Genomic DNA, 20,988 nt, shown 5'->3' on the forward strand with positions numbered 1-20,988 from the left:
GAATGATCTTTGCTGCATCATACCTAGAGAAGACTCTCCTTATCCTCCCTACATTCCAGATTCGGGTCCCAGGCTAGATTAGGGTGCTAACCTTTTCTAAGGAACAATGGGTCGGTTTTGCAAATGTTATTTTCCCACTGTGAGCAGATGGGATCCACCGATCAGTCCACATATTTATCTCCTCTCCATTGCCTACTTTCCAGATGCAACCTTCCATGATTACTTCCCTTGAAGAGTGGATGCTCTTCCAAAGAAAGCTTGAGTTTGTTCCCCTATTGGCTGATAGAGCTTCACACTTAGGGTAGTACCTTGCCTTCAGCACTCTTTCTACTAAGGACTAGTCCCTCCGGAGAAGGTGCCACCACTATTTCGCCAAAAGAGCCTTACTGAAACTGTTGAAAGACCTGAAGCCTAGGCCTCCCATCTTTTTTGGAGCTGCCAAGTTATCCCACTTGATCCAATTCATTTTGCTCGATTCTGCACTGCCTCCCCAGTAAAATTTATTTATCATCACTTCCAGCTGGTTGCAAAGAGTATAGGGAAGCAAAAAAACTCCCATAACATATGCAGGGATTGCTTGTGCTATGGACTTTATCAAAATCTCTTTACCTGATCTCGAGAGTACTTTCGCCTTCCATCCTTTTAGTTTCTTCCAGATTCTCTCCCGGACAAAGTTGAAGATTTGGATTTTTGATCTCCCCACAATTGTGGGCAGCCCCAAATACTTCTCATGTCTTTCCACCGCCTTAACACCAAGCAAGCTTTCCAGCTCATATGCACGGGAACTAGGCACATTTCGGCTTAGGAAAAGTTCACACTTATCTAGGCTGATTGTGCTTGCCTTGGAGCAATATTATGCATCTTGGAGCAATAATATGATGGGTGACCTCCTGGGAAGTTTTCCCGGGAAGTGCGCGAGTGAGGACAAAGCGCACTGAAAAGGCTCGTGTTGTTACCGTGATGCCAATCGTCAGATCGGGATGTTACAAATGGTATCACAGCCAACATCTCCCAGTACGGTGTGGTTCGAGCACTACAGCATTTTTGGCCTTCCACCGCGGACGGCAAACCGCGGGCTAATGCGAAAAAACCGTGGCGAAAAGCTTAGGCCACGGTTCTGCCACGGTTTCCTTGTCGCAGTGTATGCGGCCGTGGCCAAGTTCATGTGCCACGGTTCTGCCAAGTTTAATCCACGGTTAATTAAAAAATGGAAGGCCACGGTTTATGTAATACCGCGTGTCATAAACCGTAGTATTAGACATGTTAGCCGCGGTTTACACACTATTCGAATGCCACGGTTTTGTTCTCACCACCCATTTGTAACCGCGGCCTATATAGTTCTGCCACGGATTTTCATAAACCCTAATGCCACGGTTATGTTCTCTCCACCCATTTGTAACCGCGGCTTATATCTTTCTGCCACGGGTTTTCATAAAATCTAGAACCACGGTTATATTAACACCACTCGTTCTTAACCGTGGCCAATAGCTATAGCCACGGTTGTTCCAGAAGCTTAAAACCACGGTTTATTTTATGCCACGGTTATTAAATGTTGTCATGTTTTTTTAGCCACTATTTTGCACCTATACCACATTTTTGGAACCATCAGTTTGCTTCCATAATTATTTTAATAAAGTATTATAACAATAACAAATGCACACATCAATTAAAATAACTACAATCAACTTTTTTTCAAGTTGATTAATTCAAATGAAACAAAAACCAAATCTTAATTAACATGAATATTGTATTTAGAACACTAAGAAAATTATAAAACTACTACCAAAATATGGCAATGCCTAATCCTGTCCAACTTGACAGCTTCTAGTCAATTCATGCCAATGTTCAATTCAACATAAACAACAACAAAATAAAATCTCAAGATGTCATCCTAAGTTCCAAACAACCTTTCAAAATAACAAAATATTATTATTTCTTCCAAAAGCAATCAATCTTCTTCTTCTCCTTCTCCTTCTCCTTCTCCTTCTCTACCTTCATCTCCATCTCCTTCATGAAAATCATCATTCTCCCCATTCTGCTAGTACAAAAAAAGAAAAAAAGAAAAGCATGAAGGCAAAGAAACACATACAAAATTAAAGAAACAACTATATAGGCAGCCCTTTGCAACATGATGAGACAACCCAACAAATGCAGAGAAAAACCAGCAAAATACCAGCAAACCGCATCGAGAGCTTAAGCTAAGATCAGAGAAACCAGTAAAAAAGAAGCAGCGACAACAAAACAGTCTTGAACCAAACAGCAGCATTTAACACATTACAACACAGACCTGATTTTCTAAAGAGAGTCACAAGGTAGCCAAGCATAGAGAGCAAAACACAGCAGGGTTGCAACATGGTACAATTAAGTAAAGCTTAATAAGCAAGCACAACAAAGTTCCGTTGCAAACAACAACAGGAATTTTAGCAAATTAAACAAGTATACCTTTTCATGAGGGGGAACATAGGTGGATGCAGATGAATGCGGAGCTACACTATTTTCATTGCCTAGAGCAGCTTCCATCATATTAGAGATCTCTTCTTCATCTAAATCAGGGTGTTGTAGCTTCAGCATGTTCCTTACAAGTAATGTCAATCCATCCTTTTGTCTCTTCATACCACTCACTTCATCTTTATGCTGCTTCTTAATTGCAGAAATTTCTACATTCTTTTTCATCATGGATGGTGTTAATGTTCTTCCGTAGCAGCGAACTCGACCAGATTTTTCCTTCCCAAACAAAGACGTAAACGTCTCAGATTCATTTGAGTTCTGAATGGAATCTTGAAGAATAGCCTAATTAAAAGAAACAAATGTCAAACTCAAGATGAAGCTTAGCCCAATTAACAGAAAAATGTCAAAAACATACAATTGCAGTTTGTGTTTCCTCATCCACTTGTTTTCCTTTTCGGCTTTGACGGGTCATAATGAACATTTCAGCTTGGCTAACATCATCATCATTTTCCTTTTTTGCACGCTACAATAATTAGATATCAAACACTAAGATACATTTATAGCTTGTGAAACTGAAAATAAACAATAGTACACATAAACATGTGTAAATAATCTACCAATTGTGCTCGAATCCTAGCAAAATTTACTGGTCCTGTACGATGCATATACTTTTGCTTTGCTCTATTTGCAGCATTTATTTGGCTAATTCTCTGCATTGTGTAGAAGTACAAAGTTAAAGAGTAAAATATGAATGTTCAAAAGAATAAACCACATAATTATCTTACCTGAACAGTACTATTTTTCCAATAAGCTATTAATTTCTTGAAATGAGCTTCAGGTACATCCATGGGGCGGTTTTTTAATCTGTCCCTCATCGTAGAATACTTTAGAAAACAGCTCCTTTTGAGATTTCTCTTGTAACGCCTCCAAGCATCATTGATGCGAGAAAATACGGCTTTTCTTCCTTTTTCTGGAATGATGTATTTATCCTGCAAAAAAGAAGGAATTACTCATAATTTTCATAAATAATTATGTATCAGTTAAAATTAAAATGAAATTACATTTGTCATACATTAACATAATCCCATATACGACCTCCATTTTCTTTGACCAACACTTTGAAGTTTGTAAAAATCAAAGGACACAAGTCTGAATTCCTTGCAATGGTGCCAAGGAAATTACTCAAGTCAAACACAGTTTGATCATTGGGTCCAATTGGCTCTCCATCATTATCGAGGACAACTTCTTCACGATCATCAATATTTCTTGCATGAATTTTTAACTTTTGTGTTGGCCCTCTTGTTCTTTTCTTACTTGTCCCTATTTTGACATAAAGTTTTTATTAGATAATATACAAAAAGAGGAATACATAACTTGAATAACAAATCAATACAATTATTATAAGTCAAACAAATTTTATTACCATTTGTCTCGCCACCTTCTTCTTCTTGTGCATTTTCTTCTTGTCTCATGATATATTCTTCATCATCAGAACTTTCATCTCTTGGCTCTTCTTCTTCTTCTTCTCCATTTTCTTTAAGAAACTCATCAATTGAGGTTGCTCTACACATTGGGGTTTTTCTGGTCTTCTTCCTAGCACTTTCTTGCATTGTTCCTGACTCAACATCTTCAGCCACTACCCCATCCATAGGCTGCTCTTTTTCCTTAGAATTGTCAATTCCGATCACTATATTTTTCATAGGCTGCTGCTTTTTCATAGGCTGTTGTTTTGCCTTGGAATTGTCATTTGCAAGAGCTGTATTTTTCATAGGCTGTAGATCTTTTCTAATTCCCATATCTTGGATGTAGTTCTTTTCTAATTCCCATATCTTGTAGATCGTAACGAGCATTAACATGATCCTTTGTCTTCCCTGGAATGTCCAAAAGAGTCCCAAGAATACTATCACAAATGTTTTTTTCAATATGCATTACATCTAGATTATGACGTAATGTATTTTGAGCCCAATAAGGCAACTCAAAAAATATCGACCTCTTCTTCCACGGGCCATCAACTTTCTTCTTTTTCTTTTTCCCGAACTCATTTGGGAATTTTTTTAAGATTTCTTGGATTTCTTCACCTTCTAGCTTGGGTGGTGGAGTCCTAAGTTCTTTTTCTCCATTAAAGGACTTCTCATCATCTCTCCAAGGATGAAGCGTTGGCAAAAACACACGGTGGTTCATATAACACATCTTATGACTGTGTCTGAGGTAGACTGAATTGGTGTTGTAATTACAACATGCACATGCCAATTTTCCTTTGGTGCTCCAACCTGACAACATAGCATACCCAGGATAATCACTGATTGTCCACAAAAGAGCTGCACGCATTTGAAATGTTTCATTTTTTGAGGAATCATATGTCTGCACTCCATACTCCCACAATTCCTTTAGCTCTTCTATCAGTGGCTGAAGGTATACATCAATATCATTTCCTGGTGATTTTGGTCCAGGAATCAATAATGAAAGCATTGTATACTCAGATTTCATAGAGAGCCAAGGTGGAGTGTTGTATACCATCATCATGACAGGCCACGTACTGTGAGCTATGCTCATAGTCCTAAATGGATTGAATCCATCACTGGTTAAGCCAAGTCTTACATTGCGAGGCTCTGAAGCAAAATCAAGATGATGCTGATCAAAGTCCTTCCATGCTTGACCATCAGCAGGATGTCTCAATTTCCCATCCTTTGAGCGCTCCTCTTCATGCCATCTCATTTACTCGGCTGTCGTTGAACACATAAACAACCTTTGAAGTCTAGGAATCAACGGAAAATGTCTCAAAATTTTTGCAGGAACTTTATAATCATCTTTTGTTTGCTCGGACCCACAATCTGCTTGGGAAACTTCCTTCCACCGTGAATCTCCACAAACACAACAAAAGTTGTCATTGGCATGCTCTTTCCAATATAACATGCAATCATTCGGACATGCATCAATTTTTTTATAATCAAGGCCCAAATCCTTAATCATGGACTTTGCCTTGTTAAAAGATAAAGGAATGTTTAAATTAGGCATCGCTTCTTTCAATAGTTCTAAGAGGGCGGTGAATGAGGCATTGCTCCACCCATGAAGACACTTCAACAAATACAGTCGAATCATGAATGACAAGGTGGAGAAGTCCTTGCACCCTGGGTATAGCTCCTGCTTTGCCTCATTAACCAAGTTGAAGAACTTTCTAGCATCCTCATTAGGACCCTCACTAACTTCTGCTTCTACCACATTTCGAAATGTGTCGTGCAACAAGCCACCAATGTCGTCATGTGAGTCCTCTTGATCTGCAATAATATCCTCAACTTCCATTGGCCTTTCTATTTGCTCCCCATGGTGGACCCAAACATCATATCCCTTTAGAAAGCCGTTAGCTACCAAATGATCCAATATCACATTTCTTTTTGTCCAACAGTGATTTCTACACTTGGCACAAGGACATAAAATCTCATCTCCTTGAGGTCTTCCTTTAGTGTAGGCAAAGTCTAAAAATCGACGAACGCCCATGATATACTCTGGACAAAACCTTGGAAGTTTGGTCCACTCTTTGTCCTTCATTTTTTAATCTAATGAAATAAATTAAATAATATATAAAAAAGTGGCATGACTAACATCCTATCACTAAATAAAATTCAACTTTTGAATTCGAAAGCAATCAAATATTGATCAAAGCATATGTAACCCCATGTCATGTTCCAAACTTAAGCATAAACAAAATCAAGTAGTAGAGTAACTTACCCCTCAAGATTTGTTGGAGTAATTAAACTTAATTTTGTTTGATCTCCCTTGTACTCCCAAACTAAACCTTCCTGAAAATAAAAATTAGAAACCAGTTTAAAACTCACATATAATATAAGTCAAATATATATCACTATAGCAGTATAGCCACATAACTGATGAAAAAGTGAGCTCACTTCCAAACATAAAAAGCACAAGGAGAAATCACATAAAAAGAGAGCAAAAAAGCAAATCACTAGGCTGCTTCTTGGGTTTGTTAATACCCACTAGATCAGCTTCCTCTCACACAAGGGTATCATCTTGGGCCTGGTCCATTTTGGTTCATCAAGCATGTTCCATGTCATGAGCAACATAGCTTAATAGGAATGAATATTAGAAAAATAATACAATCACAGTTGGGGACTATAAACATTCTGACAGATAAATGTGTCTTTTTTTCAAAATGAGAATAAGATACTATAAACATTTTTTTGTGAAAGTTGAAATATATATAGATAGAATAACTCTTGGAACCAAAGACCCTCCCAAGTGAGCATGTTCAACACAGAAACAGGAAAAAGAAAGATAAGAGTACAAGCATAAGGTAGCACAAAGGTAGCAACTATTGTTTTTGAAAGGCCAAAAAGAATATAGTAAATGGTTTAGCAATAAGGGTTCTAAAAATCCCATGTACACAGATATAATAAATGGTTTAGCAATACATAATAGTTCAATTCCTAGCAATCTGCTGATATACAAATATGTCCTGTAGCTACTGTCCACGAATGCAAATCCAAGGGGAGCAAGCCAACCAAATTGAGAATTGCCAAGTCCAATCTCAGAAGCAAGGATACCCCCAGCGCACAGAAAAAACAAAGTAAAGGACAGCAAGATAGTCACAACAGCACCCCACGGAACAGCACTACTATAAACATTTAAACTCAACATAGAATTCATCTCATTTTTGCAGATCACATTCTGACAGATAAATAAGAAAGCAAGTGCAAAAAGACAATTAATGATTGAAATAAACAAAGAGAGAAGTACCAGTTGAAGAAAACAGATTTTTGCTTGATGCTACTGGTTCCCTTCTCTTAATCTTCTTGCTCCTTGCTCTCGGTCAGTGGTTGAAAAAGATGTGGATACCTCTGCTCAAAGTTCTGAAGTAACAATTGGAATTTCATATGCATACAAAAAAGAGAAGATCAGTCAGTCGGCCACACAATTATATTGGTTAAGGACCACTTTTCTTTCAAAAACAAGTTACAGACAAAATTGATCTAGTCCAAGATACCATGGATCAAAGTTTTTCCTTTCAAAAATCAATTTTCCTAAGTAATCACTTTTGAGTAAAATTTCAACTTTTCACAAGAAAACAAGACATAACAAGATAGAAAGGAAAAGAGAGGAACAAAGAAGAAACAGAACAGAAACAGAGAAAGACAGAACCAAAGAGAACCGAAAACCAACTACAAAGGGATAGCACCATCCAATGGGTAATCAACGTAGAGAGGAGGGTCGCATAATAGTATAACACATGAAACAAGAAGGGCCAATAACACAAATTTGATATGATAGGAACAAGCAAATATATATGAATAACATACCTAAGCAGCGTAGAGAGGAGGGTCGTACAAGCCGTCGCCGGCGGAGAGAGGAGGTCGCCGAGATGAGGACGGTTACGATGTTCAGCCAAGGAGAAAGTTAGGGTTCAAAATCCTTTCTCTGATAGTACGTATTGTGTAGTAGTGTTAGGGGTTTGGGGGTTTCTATTTTTTAATTAGTTTTAAGGTTTTTTTAATGAAAATTAATCCTTTAGTTGTGCCAAAACTCTAAACACGCGCGGGGTTCACAAAATTTTGGCGGAAGGGAATTTTTTAGTATTAGGACTTTTTTATGCCGCGGTTATATTTGTGGGATTAGGTTGCCGCGGTTGGAAAGTTGTAGCCATGAACCGTCCACAATTATTGAAGCGTGGTAGAAAACGTAGATGCCACGGTTTTCTTCAGTCGTGGTCTTCATGTGTTCACAACTTTTGAACCGTGGCCTATACTCTAATTCAGCCACGGTTTTTTCTCCGTCGAAGAAATTAGCGTGGCCTAAAGTGAAAAATGCTGTAGTGGAGGACAAACCAAGCGGAAGCTGGTGGGCATGTGACACCCGGGGCCGACGAGGGCGGGGAGTGACCGCCGGTGCAGTGAGGCACAGACAAGGAGCGGCTCCTGGCAGGCTTCTAGGCGAAGGGGCACATGGAGGCATCAATCTCGCACCCGAACAAGAGGTATTCCGAGATTGTATAGGTGTGAGACTATACAGTTGAGGAGGGCATGAAAGATTTGATTGGCACTACTCATAACAACAAGATGCATCTTCTTTTCAGGAGTCTAACTCATAAAAACTCCAAGGTTAAGTGTGCTTGCCTTGGAGCAATATTATGATGGGTGACCTCCCGGGAAGTTTTCCCGGGAAGTGTGCGAGTGAGGACAAAGCGCAATGAAAAGACTCGTGTTGTTACGTCAGATCGAGAAGTTACATCACCTATATGGCACCCGTGCAAGACCCACAACCTATAGCACAGAAAATAATCGTTTTCAATGTATCTTATCCAAACTGAAAACACTTGAAAACGCAGTGGCACAGCAGTAAGTAAGTAAACTTTTAATTCGAATTCAAAGTGATATTAGTCCTTCAATGGAGCCTCCGATCAGGAGTTCGATCCTGGAAAATTACAATTGTGTGATCTTTTTACAATAAATTAAGGTTCAATCATTTGTTTTAAATTTTTCTTTTTTAGTACATCGGAAAGCTTTAAATTTTTCTTTTTGAACGTTCATTTGTTTTAATTTTTTTTTACGGTCATTTATTTTAAATTGAAACGGACTATTATACGTTAACTTTTTAATGACATATATTGGTATATAAAAAGAAATTTATTTATTTTTGTTAATATATTATTTGTACGTGAGTATATTAATAAATAAACAAATACTTAATACTGTATAATTTACGATTTATATTATAAATTTGTATTTATGAACTGTTAATTTATAAATATATAAGTAAATTCATTTTATTATGTTATTCAAAATTTGGCTTTAAAGTTTATATAAAAAGGATTTCATAAAATTTTATTGGAATTAATCTTGGAAATTTATAAATGAAAACTGTTTTAAAAAATGAAATTAAGAAATGAAAATAAAAAACATTTTCTCAAATCAAACGGGACCTTAAAAATCTATCATTTTTTTACCTTAAAAATATAGGATTAACTAAGCATTTTGGTCTCTGTATAAAAGTCAAAGTTTGATATACATCCCTTGGAATAAAATTTGAAGTTAGTCCTTAATGTTTGGAAAATTACCCAATTTTGGTCCTCACCAAAAGTGGCGGTCCAATGACCTCGTCAAGTGGCTAACAAAACTGATGTGACATGCTTACTGTAATTTTAATTAATATTTCTATTACACTTTTACAATTAATAATTTAAATAATAAAAATGAGAAAAGCTCTTAATCATTTCATCAAAAACCACAAAAAATTAAGATCAGTCATGAGTCATCATCTTCTTCCTTCTAATCAATTCGCCTTATTTCTATCTTCATCATCTATCAGTTTTTTTTTATAAGCAATTAGATTTATATTGAATAGAAGTACCAGGTCATCATCTATCAATGCTTTTGCATTCAAACTCACCCACCCACTACCATCGTCATACTAGACAGTTATGAGTTCATGAAGTATTGTCGGAATCTCGCCAAGAACCTTAGGAAGAAAGAATGCGCGCAGGTAGTGAACTTATGTAATCTTTGCAGTTTGAACTTTTTGTGGCCACACGTACTTTGTATTTGAAATGGTGCATTTTGTCACTACATTGTTTGTCTCAGATCTTTGATCTTGTTTGATTTAACTTAGACATTATTTATTGAGGGATGAATTCTCACTAGAATAGGTGTCAATTTGTTGGTAAATGTTACAAAACAATGAAACATCATACTGTTCCATGATCTTTGTAAGCTAACACAGCAACACTGTCCTGTATAGTGGCAGGTTGATTCCTATACAAAGATAGAGCTAGGAAGCTAGCCAGTTAACTTCACACTAAGCCTAATTTGATTCCTCCCCTGCAATTGCACTTGCGTGTATATACAGCACATAGTCAAAGACTTCACACTAAATGACTTCTTGCATTTTTCTTTTCTTCTTGGACACAATATTTAGGGGCACACCACTTACAAGTATGTGTAAGATTTGCATGAATTACAGAAGGATCATACACATATTTGTGAGTAAAGTGTCTACTATACATTTTATATATAGCATATTTTGACTTCACTTTTAGCAAAATCGATTTTGAAATCCATAAGCTACGTATAGAAGCTTCTTCCCATAGTTGAGTTTATCTTCTAAATTAATTTTAGAAGGATTTCCAAACATACACTTAATGTTGCCTTGTAGCCCCATCAACGTCCGCAGAGCCCGAACCTGAAGGTGTTATGTCACCATCTGATTGTGACGCTGAGAAGCCATAAGGGAAGCCATTTGCAAACAATGTTGTGGTGTTGGTGTAGGCTGGATTCAGTGACCACTCACTGCATCCCATTTGTGCATTATTGTTTGGTACATAGCTAGCTACCTCTGTAGATTTGTCACCATAGTAATAGTTCTGATTATATGTTAGCACTGATGCAGGATCATTGCTTGGAAATTGCTCCACAGTTTGATCACCTATTATGTTCACATCAACATCAATTACTGTTGTTGAAACTAGTCATTTTTGTGTTATTTAAAATTGAACCAGATTATTTCTATTAGCAATTGAATAATTTGGCAAAACTGAAATTACCTTGGGTTAACAAAGCAATGTTTTCATTCAAAACTCCATCAATTTCCTCCAAGTTATGCCACCTGCCATATGCTTCTCTCACCAATTTGTCTATATAGCTCTGCAAATGTAGATTATATGTGAAACCCATTAGTATGAATTGGAGGACAAAAATCTGGCATCTAGTTAATCCAGAAATTGATTAAGGGAAAAGGTTGAGTCTAGAGCAGATGGTTCACTATACCTTGTTCATATTGTTCAATTCTCTGCTTGAAAATATCTGTCCATTGATATCAGCTCTAATTAATTTGCAAATTGGATTCAGAAAAATAGTAAACTGAGGTCCACGGTATATGTAGATCTTGCTCCCCATGTCACAAGTCAGTGCATGCTTGATTGTGACTTCCCACATTTTTTCTGACATCCCAAGGCCTAAAATCTGGTACCAGAAACATTCAATAAAGAAGTAAGAATTTAATTTTTTTGTGTGACTGATATTAAGAATGTGATGTAAAGATATTTACCCTTCTTAGTCTAGGAGAATCAGTAACTGCTAATTTGAGAAAATCTTGGACTGTTTTAATCCCCTCTGAGGTCAACTTTTTGTGGAAAGCTCCATCTTTTCCAATTTTCTCTAGGCGCCACACATCATCATGAAGCATTGGTGGGTGGTGTTTCTTGTACACTGCAATTGTGTAAAGCAACATAATTAATAGATATATAAAATTTAGATAGTTTGGATATAAACATTCACTTGAGAATGATATATCCAAAATTAGTTAATCTGCAAATGGACAAAAACAGAGTAGAAATCGGTATAAAATAGAATTGAAAATCAAAGTAAATGCTAGTATGCGTCAGAGTTTGAGGCATCAAATAAGCTGGGATTAGAATATGGTTTTTCTTGATTTCACACTAGCTACATGATTTCATGGTGGGACCTTGAGCATCTAATCTAATGTAAGTAGTTGTGTATGTATTTGACCAACCATCACTTTGGAATCTTAAAAAATAATAATGTAGAAACAAACAAATTAAAAGAAGGGTATGTCTCGGTAATAGAAAGTTATAGCTTATAATACATGTTAAAATATTATTGAACCATCTGATACTAGTGTAATTTGACCTAATATTTACTTTCAGTGATTTAGACAATCCTTGAAAGAAACCCAATTGTTGAATTGGCTATCACCAGGAGGGTGAAAATGATATACCATTTCTAGTTGGAGCTACAACCTTAGTTTTCAATTAGTGGAAAGTGTACAGTGTGAACCACAATCAATTAACATGGATCTTCTTGTACTCATACCTATTAAATCATATAATAATGATATTTTACTATAAATTTTATATTTCCTCAATAATTATATTGGAACATTTTGTTAATATCTATTCATTTTTGTCATTGCCTTTTAACTAATCCTGAAAGACAGATTACTGCTAGATATGTTGTACAAATGGTTCTTCAAATAAGTACAAAAATGGTTGGGTCATGAGAACTTTTCAATTAAAGAATTAAACTCTCCTTTCCCATCAGTAGTTATCAACAACCTACATGAACTAAACAAAAAAGTACTTGTATTTAATCATTCAATGAAAAAACAATTCACAAGCAACAGAAGTAATTAATAGCAACAATATGTTACTTAGTACAAAAATAATTTAATGATTACAAAAGGGGTTTAAGAATGCATATATAGTAATATATAGATAGAAATTGAAAAGAAAATTTTATGTTCACAGTCGTCACATGTATCCAAGTCAACCGTTTCAATTCATACAAAATATTCTTTTTGTGCAGATAAAGCATTGCATATATAGTAGACATCTAGAAAATGAGAAAGAACTAAAAGAAAAAAGTACAATAATATATGATGTGATGTGATAAGAATAGAGAAACTTTAAGGTGTTTATAGAGTCTCTAACAGTTTAAATGTTTAAGAATGATTTTTTAGGACAAAATATATGCTTCATGAAAGAAATGCATGATAAGCTGGAGAGTGTGAAACTTACATTCTCCACGGTGATCCTTAACAACAAAAGCCTCAGTGATGCCTTCTCGAATCCTAACACCTTGATAGTTACTACTCACCCTCACTGCAATCCTGAACTTCCTGCTCCTGATCCAGCTACTGTTATCAGTGAACTCAATGTCCCCAGTTGGTGCAATCCCATCCCTCATGATCAGGTTCATTTCCCCTGCAAGCAACGGTCGCTTCCCAGCTCTCTCCTTGACTACATGCCTCCTGAATTGCTCGCTCGTCCAGTCCTCGTTATCGCCCGGAGTAAAATCTCCGTTGAGAACCACGAGCTCTAGCTTTATGGGGTAGGGGAGGCTAGTGGGAACACCTTGGCCATTGTTGTTGATGTTGGTTTTGTCGACCAAAACTATGGTGATGGGGTTCCCCTCAATGTCGAGTATTCTGCTACCGGTGAAGATTGGGAGGGAAAGGCGTTTGTTGAAGGAGAGTTGCAAAGTTGATGGTTGCTCCGATGGTGCTTGTTGGATTCTTAGTGATGGAGACCTGGCTATGAATGGTGGTGGGAAGCATCGCTTCATGACTTTTTCAACTTCTTCACCCACCTAGCAAAAAGAATCATAACAAGTGGTTTAATTTTAGTGTGTTTAGCATTCAATACAAAACGTGGTAGCTAAAGAAATTAACTACATTTGTAACTTTTTGGCAATTCTACAGTGAACCATATTAGAAACCGATTCACTCATAAACTATATTTTTAGTACTAACAATCAACAATCAATATGCAACTTATGTGTTATAAAATTAATTTGCAGGAAAGTTGTTTTAATTATTAAATAAATTTTTCTTGGTACACGGTATACGAAATCCTTGATACTTGCATGTGGAGACCATATACTAGGCCCATATATACATATACGTTATGGCGAAGTTGAATGACTTACCACTCTTTTGAGCAAAGGTTCCAAGAATGGTAAGAGCTGGTTCTGCGTGTTTTTCATAGTAACCACTTCTTGAATCACCCTGGCAAGAAGAATTCGTAGATGGATGAGAAGAGTGAAAAGTTTGAAGCATAAGTTGAAGCACATAAGTAGTTCATGGTAGATATGGTACAAATAATTTTGAGGGGAAAGATTATCAATTTAAACAACTAGATTCAAGTAAACAAATGAAGCCAATATATATGTATAAGACGTACGAAGCAAGAGAAGGCGTAGTAGGTCTGATCCGTTTGTCGCTTGGCTTATTATCAGAGTCTTGTTCAGAATCATCAAAAAATCTTTTAGCAGCCATTTTTTCAGTGATGATAATAATTTGGGACCAGAGAATGAAAGGGGGTTGATGTGAGTTTGCAGTGGTACTACTGAGCAAGATAGAGCAGGAGCAGAAGTGAGGGCATGAGGGGTTTATATATAGTTTGATTTTTGATAAGAAACCAAATATAAAACAAACCGAAGCTTCTTGGAATGTCGGAGGAAACAGCTGAGAAGATAGCTAGCCTACATAGCGCGCGTTTAGAAGTAAAATATATAATATATATACGTGTATGTATATGTAAAGACTTGGAATCAATAGTCAATAAAACCCATACGACATGAAAATTAAAGTTGATTGATCTCTACCTCTCCCAGAAAGCTTCATGATTGATAACCAAGTGGAACCCACAAAATTTGGAACTACTTTTCTCTATCTATTTAATGGAGTTTAGAATTCTGAAAATTCTAGCAAGAATTATTTGTTTTGTTCGATCGTATATTTTTAGAAAGTGATGTTTTGATTAGCGCTTTCAGAATTTTTTTAATATTCTACCTACTCCATTTCAACACAACTATTTAGAGAAATGCATATATTAAGAAATACAATAAATATTCTTAACATTTATTTATTTTATTATCGAATTCTTCATCACTGTGGTGTGGACTTGTCGCGTGCCTGCAATCTTTGTGGTAACCAGGTCGAGTCCCAGATGCACGGTCTATGTGATTATGTGTTTTCCGTGCGAGTTTGGCAGAATCTTGGCATGTTGTTGGCACCAGACTTCTTCTCTGCTTCCTCCTTCACGGGGTGGGTTGAGATTGTGCCTAGGGCTTCAGTTCCTTCCCTGCTTGCGCATGCCTAGTTTAATTAGTTGGCGTCGTCACAGTTGGTATGTATTTGGACAATATCATTGAGCCTTGGTGTTTGGTTCTCCATCATGTTTTTGCGGTTTTGAAGTGTTTCCGTGATGTTGGTCCTCCTGCGAGTACTCTCATGGGGGCGAGATGGGTGTCTTAGACTGCTCCGCTTGATGAGTGGCTGACGTTGAACACTGATGGGTCGTGGGTTTAGGCAGGTTGTCCTAAACACCGATTTCATGGTTGTTTTTTCGTTGCTCCTTAACGGTGAGTCTCGGTTTCCTACCATTAGTTCAATCTGGGGTCTTCTTACGCAGCACTGGTGCGTGGAGTTGAAGCACACTCTGTGAGAGGGCAATGAAGTGGCGGACCGTCTTGCGAAGGACCGAGCGCAAGGGTCTCTTCGTTTGAGCTTTCTTAAACATCATTCGTTGCTCGCCCAATCTTTGTTGGCGGACGACTACCGTGGCACCTCGTTTTTTTAGGCGCTAGTGTTGGGGTCTTTTTCTTTTTTCTGTAAGCTTCTTTGTACAAAAAAAAATCTCTCTTCATTTATTCTTCTTTTAACAACATTATATGTAAAAACATCTATTAATATAAGGCAATTCGGTTCGAACCAAGGATATGCACATCATGATGCGGTTAACTCTCTCAGCGAGGTTCTATTCAATCCACAATATTCAAACCTGAGACTTTACTTAGAGAAACTCAAGATGTACCAATTCAACTAACCACTCATCATTCATTTTTTATTTTTTATGTATCTAAATATGAATCATTGTATTTGAACAAGAGATGTATAATAAAATCATTTCATTCATAGAATTTTTTCATCGCGTATTAATTAGGCAAATATTTCATAGTTTGGTTTCGCGTTAATTATGTTTGTCTTTTAAGGTTTGCAAATTTGGTCAAACTACAATTTTCTGGGAACGATCGATCCAACGCGTGTTGATGTCCCAATCAAGTTTAACAGGCCTTGGAAAGTCATGCACTTGACCAAAATAAATAGTCATGTACAAAAGGAAGAAATTCACTTGTAATTTACTTGAAGCGGTAAATTAATTAATTTAATGTTATGTTACCAGTGATTTTTAAAAGCAAAATTTGGCTTTTTTTTAACAAATATGGTCTCCTTTTCAAAAAATAAAAAACAACTAGAGTCTCATTAACACTTTAAAATCATTCACATCTAGTGAGTCAATAAAATAAATAAAGATATGATGAGTGATGTGATCAATGAAGAAGAGATATATGAAGATTTTTTTTTTTTGTGATTAGAAAAAGAAGACAAAAAAACAGAAACTACGAAACAAACATATCCCTGCTTTTCAAAAAAAAAAAAAACGAAACAAACATATCCCTAGTTTGAAGGGCCTTTATCATTGGAAGAGGATCATCCATGACTGTGATGGTGCACTGCACCTAAAGCTGCCAGATAGTTTGTTGGCTCATTCGCACTCCTGGAAATATGCTTGGGATGAATCTCTCAATCCCTCCCAATAACCAAAAAAAAAGATAGCAGTTGACAGATCTGAAGGAACTCCTGAACTAACACATGGAACTGGAAACAGTCCTTCTCAAGGGTTTCAACCAATTCCAAGCAATTTATTAATATTATGATCCTAGAGAAGGTTCAAATCTATATTCAAAGCATGAAACTCAGCCAAAAAGGGTTCTCATCGTGTCATACCTGCATGAAAACCTTTAACCCAAGCTCCTGCATCTTTTCTAATCAAACCACCCATTCTTACTTGATCCATATGAACACTATGTGATCGATCCACAACAAGGGAGAAGTTGTTTACTAGGGGAGAAAACCATCTCAAATTATGTTTAGCATCAAGATCATTCAAAGCTTGCTTATTGTTATATCTCAACAGATCCTTATGTTCCTCCTGAATCCATTTAAATGCAACATCTATTGTCCACTTTTTATCAACTAGAACCATGTTGATTCTCCATCTCCACAAGCCCCAAACAACAGTCATAAAAAGGGAGGACAAAACTCCATTAACCTGAAAATAAACCAGATTTTGACATTGCTTGTCGTGAAGTTAGGTCAAGAGAAAGCATTTAATCTCAACCAAATTTCCTTAGAGTCAGGACAGTCACAAGGGCAATGGATGTTATCTTCAATTGGGTAAGAGCGCCGAGTGCAAGCTGGAGACGAAACAAGCTGGCATTTGAAGCGATGATCATTCACTTGCATAACATTATGACGGAGAAGCAAGAAGAACACCCCCATTTTCTCAGGTGTTGGTACGCTGCAAATCTTCTTCCAATCTTCATTACCATTTGGGCCATAGCGTTGGCGTATAAGCTAGTGGTAAGTTGAGGCTATGGAATATATATACCTGTACTAGAAAGGAAACCACGTCCAACAATCTTGGATTTGACAATCAGTGACTTGAGAGATTACACGAACTTGGTCTTGCACAAGAGAAGGGATCAGAGTAGCTAAGATGGAGAAATTCCAAGCTCCATTACGAATCAAATATTGCAAATCGGCAGTCCCTATCAGATACGTAAACATAATGGGGGAATCACCGATCTTACCAAGGCCTCCCCAATCCTTGAACTAGATGGAAGTTTCACCACTGCCAAGCTTATATCTAAAACCTTCTCGAACACGGTCTCTAGCTTTCAGGATCCCTCACCACATTTGCGAAGAGCTTGAGGTTGCAGTGGCATTCAGGATGGAGTTGTTCCCTAAATACATGTGAGACAAGACCTGAACCCAAAGTTTTTTAGGCTGGAGGAAGGTTCAAACTAGCTTTCCCATGAGAGCTGTGTTGGCTAATTCAGTGTCTCAAATGCTAATTCGGACAAAATGCTTTGGCTTTATTATGGTTTCCCAATTAAGAAGATGCCAGCCTCTCCCATCTTGTTATTGAGACCAAAACTCTTGGTAATTTTATTAAGAGCACTAGTAATTTCCTAGAAAGCCAAGCCACTTGCATAGTATACATCAAGATAGAAGCAATTACAGATTTTTCCAAACAGAGTCTACTAGCAGTATTCATACGAGACTTCTAAGAAGAGAGATGCATATTCACTTGGTCAAGGGTATAATTAAATTTATATATGGTGAAGCCCTTCCACCCTTGAAATGAGAGCCCAAGTACTTGCCAAGGTCTCTCACAAAAGCAATAAGACACATATTAGCAAGTAAGCACTTGTTGCTAGCAGACACACCTTTAGAGCATAAGTCCTTGGATTTACTAGCACTAACCTTAAGGCTTGAGCAATCTCCAAACTCATGAAGGATATCATTCATCAATTAAACATGATCACAAGTTGCTTTGCCAAATAAAAGAACATCATCTGCGAAGAAAATGCAAGATAAGGGAGGTCCACCTCAAGATAATCCGATAGGATTCAACACACTCTCTTCCACAGTGCTTTCGATACGAACACAATCTTTCCATACACATCACAAATAGATACAGAGATATAGGATTGCCCTGCGTCAATCCTCTAGACGGATGAAACCAAGAGAGTCTTGAGCCATTCCATATAATAGCAAGGCTAGAAGAAATGATGCAACGTAACTCATAATCAGTTACACAATGATATCAGGAAAATCAAGCTCTTTGAGAGTTTCCTCCAGGAGGTGCCAAGATAGCTTGTCATATGCTTTTTCAAGATAAATTTTCAACATCATAGAGCCCTTCTTCGCAGAGGACTTATCCGTGGAGTGGATAACCTCCCGGACGAGAATTGCATTATATGTAGTTCATCTTCCTGGAATAAAACTAGATTGCAACGGTCCAATGATTTCATCAAGGAAACCTTGAACTCTAGAAACCAAGACCTCCGTAATGACTTTGTGTTGGTACATGTTGCCTTGCATTTTGTCAAAACAACCGATTGCCGAAGCAGATGTCGTGGCATCTGATTCCGTGAAGCTAGGGCATCAGTCCTCGGCTTGAGTTTCTGTTGTGGGCCCTCTGAAGATTTACTGAAGATATGTTTTTGAGTTACTTGATGAGCAAGTAGCTTTTCCATAAGGGTTTTATTTATGGGTTGTTATTTGTTGAAACAATCTTTGATAAAAGATTGGTTTCTATCTTTACTTGTGCAATAAGTAAACAAAATCTATCAAGATTGCGTTTTGAATTGTTGTTGCTGCAATCTGTTACTTCAGCCCATGCTAACCCTAGAGCCCATGCTACTGCTGCTGAAGTCTATAAAAGGATGAAGACCTAAAACATGAAGACCACCGAAGCTATTGAGAGAGATCAAGTGTTTTAGGATTTGTGATTGTGTTTTGTCCTTTGTTAGTTGTGAATCCTCTTTGCTCACTGATTCTATAAAGCAAAGTAGGGTTCTGTGTGTTTGATTGCATTCAAACTCTGATTGTTTATTGTGTTCACCAATCACTGTGGCAGTGATTGAGAGAAAGTGAGAGGGGCTCTCATACTTAGGTTGAGATTCTAAGTAGAAAATACACTGGGTAGATTAGGAAGTGAACTATGAACTGTTGTGTTCATGAGTGTCTGTAATTCCTGAATCTTGAGATAGTGGATTTCCTTTCTTTGGGTGCAAACCCTCCAGACGTAGGTGAAAGTTTTCACTGAACTGGGTTAACAATTCTTGTGTGTTATTGTTTCTGGTTTAAGTTCTGTTTTACTCTTAAGCGATTGTCGAACCTATTGTCTCAGCATCGTGCAGGACATTTGTACTACAGGGAACCTGAATTACATTTTATAAATTACATTACAAAGACTAATGGGTCTGAAGTCCTTCATTTCATTTGAGTTGGCACATCTACCTAAGGAATGAGAACCATACGAGTTTCTGAAATAGAGGGATCAATTGTACCTGTTATAAAAGCTTCCTTAACCACTTTCCAAATAACATCTCCCACAATATCCCAGTACTTTTTTAAGAAAACAAGTTGAAATTCATCAGGTCCACGAGCTTTGAAAGATATGAGTGCTCTTTTGACTTCCTCTTTTGTTACACTTTCCACAAGAACATTTTTACAATCTTGAAAAAGTTTTGGTAAGTGACCAGCGTGATACTAATTACTTGTTGGAATTCCATTGGAGCCAAAAAGATCCTTGAAGAAATTCTAAGCTTCCTCTCTGAGCTCATTATCATAAGTGCTCCAAGAACCCTCCCTCAACATCAACATGTGCACTTTATTCCTCTTCGAACGGATGCTGGTTTGAGTACGGAAAAAAGTTGTCTTTCTATCACCATAGAAATGAGATAGAAAATCAAATAAAATGTAAATAAATAAATTTTATTAAAAATAGGTTAAAGTATTTCTATATGTTTCATAAGAGGCACACTCTTGAAGAGATATTTTATTTTCACTACACTCGGATCTAAATTACGAAACCAATTTAAAAAAATACAGTTTTATTAGCATTAAGGATTATGTTAAGAGTTAGGGTTAGATGTAGAGTCTATGGGCCAGGCTCATATGTACTTTGTACTACATGTTGTACTACTCTTAACCTAGTATTATAAACAAACATACACGAATCATTTCAATGACATCAATGTTATAAGTTATGAATTTTTGCAACAAATTCTTTATGATAAAAGTAATTGTGTTGTTTGGCAGAAGTTATAAGACATGATAAAAATAATGCATGTGTTAATGCTTTTTTGAATAAGTAGGAAGTAAGTTTTTATTTTAATAATCATTATTATCATTTCCAAGTAACATTGTTATACGAATTCAAATTTGGCATATTTGGTAACTCTACCAACACCCTGTTTTTCCTTTGATTCTTATAAACATTATGTCATGTTATTGCTACCAGTCTCGAGGCTAATTTTGAATGAAAAAAATGCACGTGTTGAATGTTTCTTTCCACAAAATTCAAGTCACAATTACTTATAAATTCATACTTGTGACTTATAAACATTATTGCTTCTAAAACGCGTACAAAATTATTGT

The 20,988-nt window shown here is 36.8% G+C and overlaps 2 protein-coding genes across 4 annotated transcripts; both read right to left on the reverse strand.

Moving 5' to 3' along the window:
• Positions 1–1,711: 1,711 nt before the first annotated feature.
• LOC130738859 (uncharacterized) lies at positions 1,712–8,223 on the reverse strand. 3 transcript variants are annotated; one of them, XM_057591032.1, is made up of 10 exons: positions 7,761–8,223; positions 7,201–7,313; positions 6,175–6,245; positions 3,872–5,988; positions 3,521–3,768; positions 3,234–3,437; positions 3,066–3,158; positions 2,864–2,971; positions 2,443–2,790; positions 1,712–2,038 (listed from the first exon to the last, which is right to left on the reverse strand). In XM_057591032.1, exons 4-10 carry the CDS (start codon positions 4,302–4,304, stop codon positions 1,949–1,951), a joined length of 1,524 nt encoding a protein of 507 aa, XP_057447015.1. In that variant the 5' UTR covers positions 4,305–5,988; positions 6,175–6,245; positions 7,201–7,313; positions 7,761–8,223; the 3' UTR covers positions 1,712–1,948. The 3 variants fall into 3 exon arrangements, with proteins under 3 accessions (XP_057447015.1, XP_057447014.1, XP_057447016.1); XM_057591031.1 differs by having other exon boundaries at positions 3,872–6,002; XM_057591033.1 differs by having other exon boundaries at positions 1,712–2,035; positions 3,872–6,002; positions 7,761–8,221.
• Positions 8,224–10,087: 1,864 nt separating this feature from the next.
• Positions 10,088–14,321, reverse strand: LOC130738860 (protein SAR DEFICIENT 1-like). Its single transcript, XM_057591034.1, has 7 exons — positions 14,153–14,321; positions 13,899–13,977; positions 12,989–13,559; positions 11,500–11,660; positions 11,220–11,414; positions 10,997–11,096; positions 10,088–10,878 (listed from the first exon to the last, which is right to left on the reverse strand). Exons 1-7 carry the CDS (start codon positions 14,245–14,247, stop codon positions 10,592–10,594), a joined length of 1,488 nt encoding a protein of 495 aa, XP_057447017.1. The 5' UTR covers positions 14,248–14,321; the 3' UTR covers positions 10,088–10,591.
• Positions 14,322–20,988: the final 6,667 nt, after the last annotated feature.

This window comes from Lotus japonicus, chromosome 2, assembly GCF_012489685.1.
Source record: "Lotus japonicus ecotype B-129 chromosome 2, LjGifu_v1.2".
Lineage (NCBI taxonomy): Eukaryota > Viridiplantae > Streptophyta > Magnoliopsida > Fabales > Fabaceae > Lotus > Lotus japonicus.